Here is a 10905-nt window from a genome sequence, read left to right on the forward strand (position 1 = left end):
CCGGTGAATTTTGTTTCGTTTTGTGTAGCATATATATGGCTGGAGAAATGACAACTTGTATTATAGCTGTGTGTATGGGGAATGGATGAAGTACTAGTCTGCAATGCAATACAAGTACTTGCTGGACAGGTTTCCTCTCATGTTTAATTACTTAAATTATTAAGTACTCCCTCCGTTCGAAAATACTTGTCAGAGAAATGCTTAAAAATGGATGTATCTAGAACTAAAATATGTCTAGATACATCCATTCCTCCGACAAGTATTTCCGGACGGAGGGAGTATATTACTAGCCCGCGTCTCATTGCCCACGAATAATAAAGTGGTGCTTAATCTTGAATAAAGTGGTGCCAAACACTGTCTTGAAAAATGTTGAGTAAGCCAAATGGCTTCTCTAGTTCAGTCCCTCGACTCACCCACCGACATCAGCAGCCCACTAATTTGCACAAGAGCTAGCATTAGTGAGCTAAATAAAGCACACTAGGTCTGCTGTGAACTGCAACTCCTTTTGAAAACAGACTAAATTTCCAGACTAATGCTCATTTACCATCAAATGTACACCCTGGATCTGAAACTGCAGCTTTCTGCTAGCCATCATTCCTGAACAAGTTCAGAGCTTTTTTTAGAACAGGTTCAGAGTTTTATTTTATTTTTGAAACTGAACAAGTTCCGAGCTTTTTTTTTTAGAACAGGTTCAGAGTTTTATTTTATTTTTGAAACTGAACAAGTTCAGAGCTTTTTTTTTAGAACAGGTTCAGAGTTTTATTTTATTTTTGAAACTGAACAAGTTCAGAGTCGTTTAGCTGGCTAGGAGAAAAGGTAACTCTAACTTGTATTGTAGCTTATGTATGAATATTACTATCATGGGTAAGATGGAAATAGGATAGAAGAAACAACAAGTAGTCGGGTTTACAGTTCAATGCTTGATGCTATTTGCTCGACAGGTTGCCTCTCGGTCTCAGGTTTAATTAATTAATTATTATATTAGTTTGCCTCTTACCTCCCGCAAATAATTGTGAATTTGGGCACAGTTAGTCTGCCAAAACCAGAAAAAAATCTTTGTGTGAGAGAGGAAAATATTTCTTTAGTTTTTTTTTTGAGACATAGAAGATTTCTGTAGTTCAGAGTTTGGTTTTAGAAGAAGAAATTCAAATTTGAGTGAGACCCGAGGAGGCAGAAGAGCCCACGGGCTAACTTTGACTACGGGCCACGGCCCACCAATACAAACAAATCCGCACGCGCGGGAAGATGGACGCCAGCCAGCCCCAGCAAGCAAGCCTAAGGGTGTTGGCTGGTCGTTTTCGGCCTTGGTTTGTGTATACAGAGAATAGATGCTGCTCTACTTTACCGGTCCTAGTTGTGTCTTTTTCAATATATTTTTTTTGCAGTGTGGAGGGAGGGATTCTTCAAATTTTCTTTGTAAATTGTTCTCAGATAAGCCTGCATACATACTTGCTTGGAGATGCTTAAACAAAAGATTTAAATATCATTTGTTAAGTGTTCCTAATATACTACTCCCTCCGTTCCGAATTTGTATGCATGGAGAGATAGATTGATAGAGATAGCGAGACCAAGGGATGCAGTGAACATCACAATTTCCTTTCATTCTGGTCGATGCCATGTATGAAAATTACTGAAAGCATCACAAATTTCTTACGGAAAAATATTAACAGACCAGCATCAACATCGGAACCAACGAGAATAAACAATGTAGGTGTGATCAACAAAGTTCATTATAACTTTAATGATGACGGTTTAAATATTATATAGTCATTGCAAAATACATGACTTCCAAACAGAAGAATAGTAAAATCTGGTAGGTGATGACGATGAATCCTCATTTGAGTTGCAGACAACGCACTGCACCTCAAAACTGACTGACTGCCTGCAGCCTGCTAATAAAAAGTCCAAACAACCAATCTTGATCATCAACACCGGCAGACACTTGTGACCTGGAGATTCAACTTATTTCTGCAGCAGCAGACTGCAGTAATTAATCATTTAATGAACCAAAAAACAGAGCACTGCAAAACTGCTACATCAAACCAGCTACGTAGTATTTCCTTGGTTCTGAAACATGAAGCAATCACAAGACAAAGCAAACACAAGAGACCAGTCTGAATGAACCCTGCTGTAAGCCAAAAAACTCTTCCTCGGGCTCTCAACCAGCTACAAGCACCAGCACCACATGCATATATAATGTAAAGTAAACTTGATCTACGCACACTGTAATGCCTTTTGAAATAATCTATCAATAATTCCACAGTAAAGATGCACAAAAACAAACAGAGATGACATGTCTTACAGATGCACCGTCAGCATGGCGAGTCGTGCTCTGCTGAAAGCAGATGATGCTACTCCGGCAGCAACAGAAACATCTATGGTGGGTAACATTGATTGATCATCAACAGGCAGGCAGATGCATCTATGTATGCTGGGTAAACATATCCAGAGTTGGTTAAACATGCATGCTCAACAACTCGGCTGCAGTTTCAAACAATCATGCACCAAATTAATAACAAGTCCGAACCCTGCAAGCTAAACTGTTTTCATACTTGTGAACTCTGCTGTTTGGCTCTGAAATTAAAACTGTTAATCATCATAGCATAAACTCAAGTCTGAGCCAATCTTGCAGACTAGTTAAACTGTCTCTGCCAGAGAAACTTGAAAGCAACATAAATGGGCCACCATTGATTGTTGTGCTGCCAATTGAACAACTGCAACTTAACCCTCCCAGGCTACCAGATCAGTAACCATATCTATCATCATGGGATGCAAGGCGTGAACCACGCCGGCCGCGGGTTGGTTTGGCGCCGCCTGAGGCCCTCGACCTTCTCTGCAGTGCCGTCCTTGAGGCTGAACACCTTGACACGGTTGGCGCGACCGTCGTATTCGTCAACGTACCCTTCGTTGGCGTAGTAGATACATCCGGCCTTGAGCTCCGGGTGCTCCCTTGTGGTCACGCAGAGCGAGCTCTTCCCACCGACGAACAGCGTGGCATCGCCAATGTCGTCTGTCTCCCTCCACTCCTCACCACCGGCGTCGAGGACCTGCACCTTGAAGGACGGCAACTCCTGATAACCGTGTGTGGCCTCCCTGACCACCACCATCAGCCGCCCGCCCGGCGCCCCCACGAGGTACTTGCGGTGGTCCAAATCGGCCGGCAGCAGCAGCCTTGGGGCGACCACCACGCTCGTGAACACCCCAACATCATCGGCGTCGTGTTCCCATGCCTCCACTTGGCCGGAGTATGTGATCGAGTAGAACCTGCCCTCATAGTGGATGGCATCCTCGACGCCGTCGGGCGAAGGCGTCGTCCCGCACACCGTCTTGGCGAGGTCAACACCGTCTTGCCGTGGCAAAGGCCACAAAGCCAAACTGGGTGCCTGTGATCATCATGGCAGCAGGGCATGGCGGGGAGTTGGAGAGGACGACCTTGCGGCAGAAGGAGCGCATGTTCTTGGCACACATGCTCTGGACAATGATCATATGCGTCCAGTCAGACGGGTAGTTGTCGTAGACGGGGTGCAGTGGGGCTCTACCGAAGCGCTTCAGGTCGAGCACGAAGTGTCCATGCTGCTCAAAGAGGCAGGGAATGGTGGTGATGGCTGGGAGCACGCGCTGCTCGCCAGTGACCGGGTTGATAATGCGCATCTTGGCCCGGTTATCAGCGGTGACGAGCCAGCCGTCGGAGGAGGAGCCAAGGACGACGTGGCCACGCAGAGCGGGTTCGGGGGCGCTCACGGTGATGCTGCAGCGGTCTGAGATGGAGAAGAGCGTGGCGGTCTCCGGGGTGCGGCCGCGGAGGAGGAGCCACGGCGTCTCCGGCTTGAGTGGGGCGGACGAGGCGCGGAAGACGGCGGCGGAGGCGAGACGGTCGAGGAGGCTCAGGCGGCCGTGGATGTTGGCTAGTATATCGTCGGGGAAGCCTGGCCTGGCGATGATAGCCAAGGTGGTGGCCTTCTTCCGGCACCGCATCGCTTGCAGGTTAGCTGATGAAATGCCCCTGCAATTGATGAATGCAACATTTTATTAGGTTTGCCAATTGATAAAATGACATGGATGAGCAAAATGCATCCCTAACCAAAAATAACAAAAGAAGGGGATAAAAAAACATGCACAGAAGGCTCATCCCAGATAGATCTACGAACACACGAATGAAATCGATCAAATCGACATTCATGGGGCTACATTTCGTTACGAATGCCGCATGATGAGAATGTACATGAGTGAGCAAAATCTATCAATTCGCTACATTGCTAGACGACATGAATGGCCGAAATGTATCCCTAACCTTAACTAAAATACAGTAACCACAGAAGAAAAAAGTAGTGCACAAAAGCCTCAATCCAGATAGATCCAGAGAGTTCATACTTGATACCAAGTAAATCTCAGGCTCATTTTGGTCCTCTCCCATCTCCAGTCTAGTTGAACTATGGGGATAAAAAAAACTGAAAATTGAAATTTCTCGGGGCAGAGCAGACATGAGGCATTTTATCATTTAGCCCACCAAATTAAAATGCGAGCATAAAAAAACTGAAAAAAAAATCTTTTACCCACTATGCCTCTGTCTCATTGCTTATGTGCAGTTTGAAACTGGAACAATCACACAAAAGTTTGAATCTTGCAAACCAAATTGATTTAGTTACTTCTGAAAACCAAATGTATTGAGAAATGATGTGCATTGCAACTAAATTATCTATTTTTTGGAGAAGGCAGACTTTTTTTTCCCTGTAAATCGCAGGTGGCAAATAGGCGCGCCTTCACTCGAGCGAGCTCACAAATCGGCCCATGTTTTCCCATTACTATATGTTTTTCTGTGTAGTTTATTTTGTTTTGGTTTTCCATTTCTGTTTTTTTTTTCAGATATGTTTTTCTACAGTTTTTCTTATTTTTACATTTTTTGTCTCTTTTCGTTTTTTACTTTTTTCATAACTTCAAAAACTTTATAAAATGTTTAGAATTTCAAATTTTATTGCAAGTTTCAAAATAAATTCACTTTTTCAAAAAAATGTTCGGAATTCCAAAATTTTGTTCACGTTTTTATAAATATGTTTGGAATTTTATTTTTTATTGTTCATATTTTTCAAAAAAAATCACCTTTCAAACATTTGTTCACAGTTTTGAATGTTTTTTTGCAAAACTATGAACAAATATCAAAAAATGGTATTTTTTTTGTAAAACCTGGACCAAAATTTTGAAATTATTAACATTTAATACAAGCACGAACAATTTTCTACAACTGCAAAAAAGAATTCATATTTGTGAACATTAATAATCTTTGCTGCAATCATCATAGCATAAACTCAAGTCTGAGTCAGCCTTGCAGACTAGTTAAACTGTCTCTGCCAGAGAAACTTGGAAGCAACATAAATTATAATCATGACACCATATCTATCAATTGTTTGCTGTGCTGCCAACTGCCAAATGCAAGTTAACCTGCCCAAGCTACCAGATCAGTCACCATATCTATCATCATGGGATGCAAGGCAGAGAGAGCTCTTCCCCCGACGAACAGCTTTGGAAAAATGACATGGATGAGGAAAATGACATCTTCAGCTTTGTTGTCATTTTATTAGTCCAGGGTAGTAGACTTTCTGCACATCAAAGAAACTAAAGCTGGAATAGGCGTGCATTTAGTGGTATCTGAATTTGAATTTGCACACCCTGCACCCGAAACTGAATGGAAGCCATCATCCCAACTAAAACGACATTTACTTGTTTAACTTTCTGGCAGTTCCAAGGGGGGGAGGGTACACAAAACATGTTCCAGAGCACACAGCATGCCTTACTAGATACACACAGTGACTCTCCGTCGTTTCTTCTGAGTTGCTTATCAGCCTGCACAAATATGGATTGCAGGTGGATCATTCATTCATTCATTCATGGAGTATAACTGCTTGCTCAAAGGGATAATCAGCTGCGTAGAAACAGATAGAGACGACGAGATGTAAGCCATAATGTCTCCTTGTCCTCAGGTCTCCCGACATCCAAGCAACTAGTGCTGCACCAAGTCTGGCCGTCGCCGGGTCTTCCAACTTCCAAGCAATGCATCTACGGGTTCGACCTCGCGCCTCACCCTTCAAGAAGAACAATACATTGTCAGTACATCAAATTTCAGGGAATATCTAGCGAGTTTTCTCAATATCTCACCTATGTACTATGTTGAATTACTATAAACATCCCAATTTTCTTTCTTTCAGGAAATATTACCAGATCAAAGAAGACAGCTGGAACTAAGAAGCAGAAACAAGACATGCACTACATTCAAGGTGTCATCAACAAGCAAGCCCAGCATGATTTAAGTTGTTTCCAGTTTATTATGAATTTGGAACAAATGCAGAGTAAAAGCTGGGCGGGCGACACGTACAATATTTGCTGCACCTTCTCATGATCCCTGATACTCCCTTTAAATTTGGACACCCGTATATCGACACCAACTTTATCTTCTCAACTGCCTTTGCTCCACCGATTGAAACTAGGTCTGGACAATAACAAATCTCCAAAAACTCAAGTGATGTAAGATTACAGCGCCAAATGTCGCCTGGAATGCATCTTATACCCTGGCATCCCTTCATCGTCAGTGAGACGAGGGACGTTAGATTTGTAAGGCAGCTGGGAACAGATGAAAACATATCCCCACAATAATGCAAGCTGAGCTTTTGCAGAGACGATGGCAACACCAACCTCCTTTGCCAGTTGAGACTTCTGCAATTGTCAATCTGCAGATCTTTCAGATAAGGAAAACTCCCAAAGCTTTCACCTGGCAGGGACGGTAACTCCTCACAAAATCTGATTGCAATTTCCTCAATAGCAGGTAGATATTCTTGTGTTAGGAGGTCATCAAGGGTTGACAATTTATCACAATGTGAAATACTTAGGACACTAAGGGATGAGAATGCTCTAATGCTGCCAGTGCCCGTACAAAGGGAAAGGTTAGTGGAGCCTCCAATAGATGTAAGAGAGCGGCACAGAATGCGCAACTCCCGTAGAGCTGGAAGACTCCACGTCTGTAGTTGGATGGACATGACAAACTCACTTGATAGATCAAAGTAGGTGAGGGAGCAGCATTCAATGCTGTAAAAGAGAGCAGAACGAGACAGTCTGAACTTCTTAAGGGATGGCGATACCAATCTTCGGGAGCGGACTTTTGGACAAGAGAAAATGTCCAGTTCTTCAAGAAAATGAAAATCCCCAAACATTTCCGTTGGTATTGATTCTAACCTCTTGCAACCTCCAATTGTTATTTTCATCACGGCTGGTACATACTTTGGTAGTAGAAAATGTTCGAGAGTTGATAAATTTCGGCAGCCATAAATGGCTAGATCTGTCAGGGATAGGAACATACCAACACTATCATTATTGTTGTGAACTAGCACTGCAGGTATCACATTTAAGCCTATAATCTGTGAGATCATGCACAACGATATGCTCTTGAGTCCAACACAGTCTGTAAAAGTAAGTGATTCTAAGCTTGGTAAGTTTTGCGGCCGAAACCAGCTTGGGAGCGAGACACCGGCATAATTCTGGAGGAACAGAGACTTGAGACTGATAGGAGGTTGCAGAGATTGAAGCACATCTATCTCATTGTCCTGGATGATTTGAGACTGATGAAGCATGTCTATCTCATTGTCCTGCATGAACTGAGACTCGGGATAGCCTAAAAACCGTGGCGAAATTGGTAACCCATCTGATTCGAATATCAGTTTCAACTCACCAAGGTCTTTCTTATTCTTCAGTTTTGATTCTGCTGCATCATCCTTAGTTAGCATGCCAACATGAGTGATCTCCAAGCCACGAAATTGGTTCAGATTCTTCATTAACCTAACTATTCTTTGCCCCTGCCCCTCTGCTGCATTAACAGTCATGCTGCACCCAGGGTAGTATGGTAATCCATCCGATTCAAATTTCTGTAAGCTGGTCAACTTACCAAAGTCACTAGGCAGGCTTTCTAGCTTGCATTTCTTGGCATAGAAAATCTGCAGATTATATAACCAACGGAAAGTTGAAGGAATCCTCTTCAAAGCACAATCTCTGGAGATTTCAAGGTACCGAAGATGCTTCAAGTTGCCAATACTACCTGGTAACTCATCTGTGGAGGCACAAGAAATCACACGCATACGCAAAAGTTTAGTACACCAGTGGCCCATTACAAAACCTGCTTCTTTCCCTAAACTCTTCTCGCAAATTAGGGTACGCAGCTTTGTGTACCTGCACAGTCTCAACAAGTTGGAACCATCGAAGTCACTGCTAGGGAGTACGTACAGATGACGAACATCCTGGGGAACTTTATCAAAGCAACTATCATTTCTTAAGATGAAGCAGTCATGCTCTGAAACTTTTTGTGCCAGGTCATGCAATAGGTCAGGGATTACGTATCTACCACAAACCATTTGAAAGAAGGACCGTGTTACAAGGTCTTCAAAATACTGACAGCCAATATCTTGAGATTCCACAAAGCCTTCCGCTACCCAAACTTCAGCTAAGCGTGCCTTCTGGAATTTGTAATCTTTGGGGTACACAGAACAGAATGCGAAGCATCGCTTCAAATAGAATGGTAAATGCATGTAGCTCAACTTAAGGGCAGGAAAAATGTCGGCCTCCCCTTGTCTCAACTCCCACAGTTCACTCTCAAGTATGGAATTCCAATGGGATGCCTGAAGATCCATGCATAACACGCATCCCAGAGTTCTGGCGGCCAAAGGAGAACCGTTCAATTTAGGAAGTATACTTCTACCGATGCGCTCTAACTCAGGATCAATCTCAGACCTCCCATTTCCAAACACGCACAATCTGAAGAAATCCCAAAAGACATCACCCTTTAGACCTTCTAATATAATGGGCTCCATTGTCCGCACCCCCTCAGTAACCTTTGAACATCTAGTAGTGACCAAAATCATGCTTCCCACTAGGACATTCCTAAAAGGCGCACAAAACCTCTTCCAACACTGCCCATTTTCCTTCAAGGCATCATCCCGCATATCATCAAGGAATATCAATAACGTTTTATTGCTCACATGCTTAGAAAGGTCACGCTGAAGAGAATCCAGATCATCGGTTGTTGTCTCCTCCCCAGTACAGAATTGTATGGCCTTTTTAGTTAACCTCTTCACATCAAAGTCATCAGAGACACGAATCCAAATGATCCGAGGCTTCCCCGGTTGCTTCATCCATATATGTCGGGCCAACGTAGTCTTTCCAACACCACCAGTTCCTTGTATTACCAAAACAGGAAGGCTCGATATTCTTCTTGATCCGTTACTGAATTGGTTGCTTGCTGATGCGCTCGTCGATGCATTGGCCAAACTCGTTGCTCTCTTGCGTTTTGAATTTGTGGAAAATCCCATTACCTGCGCTAGCTTCTTGTAATAACAAAAAAATTGTGGTCCATATGGCCAACGGCCGGTATTCAGCTTGACTAGTCTGTCAACGTGTTTTGTAGCTTCAGCAAGCCCCAGGATCTCCAGCCGACTTGAAAGATTATTTAATCTTGATTGGACATGACTCAGCTTGCTGAAGCTGCTGCCTTGGACGATGAACTCGACGAGAGGAGGAGGAGGAGGAGGAGGAGATTGGGTTGCATTGCTCTCCACTTGCGCCTTCACCTCATACCATTTGGCCTCATCAAGAAGGTCCTCGATCTCATACACTGTATCGTTGAGTCCTGGAAGGAGGTTTTCCACACGGGTGTCGTGGCTTGTTTGCTCTGCTCGGTCAATGAGGTCGTACACTGCAGGAAGAGCATCCCTGAGACGTTGTAGGCCACCCTGTAAGCGTAGCACATGCTCCTGGAGACTTTGCTGCTGTGAGCCACTCAAGCCGGAGTGCAGAGATGGAATGGCAGATCTGGCCCACTGGAACAAACTGACACAATCATCAACAGCACTGATTATCCCAGTGGCAGATAGGCTCATGGTGACTGGATGCTGTCGTCCTGCGAGCAAGCAAATTAGCAGTGGACGCAATTTAGCATTATATATATAAATTATGTTATGGAAGTAAATTTTGCAGTCTACGCATATGACAAGTCATTAATTGAGCAAACTGTTAATTGAGCAAAGTTAATTAGAGGAAGACAAAGAATGGGCATCAGGTGCAAACAAAGCTGTGAATAAATTCATCCCAATATGTCTCTGCAATTACTAACAGAGATATGTGTTTTCATCCGAGTACCAAACAAAGATGTGTATGGAATTGAAGCAACTTTTGGGGAAACAGTAACATGCACATCCAAATCCAATCTTCCCTGGTTGATGTGAGTGTGAGGTAGTCCATACACGGTTTTTCTGGTATTATTATTGTTTGTGTAGTTTTCCCCGTGTGCTATATTTATTAGTGCTAGGTAAAACTGCTGCTTCTTTGGTCCATTCTTCAGGTAAGCTTCTAGTTCTAGATAAGATAAATAAAAAATAAAGAAAAGTAATAGTGGGTTGGATTTCAATCCAAAGCGAAAACAGCAGTAGCCATCTTTCTTTCTTTCTTTTATGTCTTCTAGATAAGATAAATAAAATTTGTGTCTTGCAAGCGGAAAATGGCAGTATACCCTTAAGAGTATGCGAGGAGAGGAGAGGAGAGCATCGATGGGGGTGCGAAATCAAGAAAGAAAGGAATCAGGCAAGGGTGGGTGGAGGGAGGGGCGCTCACCCTGGCTCAGATCTCCGGTACGCGTCTTGCCGCCGGCGAGCGCCGTCAGGTCAGGGCAGACGCGCAGCCCTGGCGAGAGGAGAGAGACACCCCGGCCAGTACGCGTCTTGCTGCCGCCACCGACGAGCGCCGTCAGGTCAGAGCGGGAGGAGAGAGACACCCCCGCCAGTACGCGTCTTGCTGCCGCCGCCGACGAGCGCCGGATCTGGATGGGATGGGAGGGGAGGGGAGCACCTCTGCAGGCTGTGCTCCATTTCTTTTTTT

The 10905-nt window shown here is 44.0% G+C and overlaps 1 protein-coding gene across 1 annotated transcript; it reads right to left on the bottom strand.

Moving 5' to 3' along the window:
• Window positions 1–5693: 5693 nt before the first annotated feature.
• On the bottom strand, window positions 5694–10905 carry LOC123047622 (putative disease resistance protein RGA1). The gene is made up of 3 exons (XM_044471211.1): window positions 10642–10905; window positions 6368–9931; window positions 5694–6077 (listed from the first exon to the last, which is right to left on the bottom strand). Exons 2-3 carry the CDS (start codon window positions 9909–9911, stop codon window positions 6073–6075), a joined length of 3549 nt encoding a protein of 1182 aa, XP_044327146.1. The 5' UTR covers window positions 9912–9931; window positions 10642–10905; the 3' UTR covers window positions 5694–6072.

Source organism: Triticum aestivum, chromosome 2B (genome assembly GCF_018294505.1).
Source record: "Triticum aestivum cultivar Chinese Spring chromosome 2B, IWGSC CS RefSeq v2.1, whole genome shotgun sequence".
NCBI classification, from domain to species: Eukaryota; Viridiplantae; Streptophyta; class Magnoliopsida; order Poales; family Poaceae; genus Triticum; species Triticum aestivum.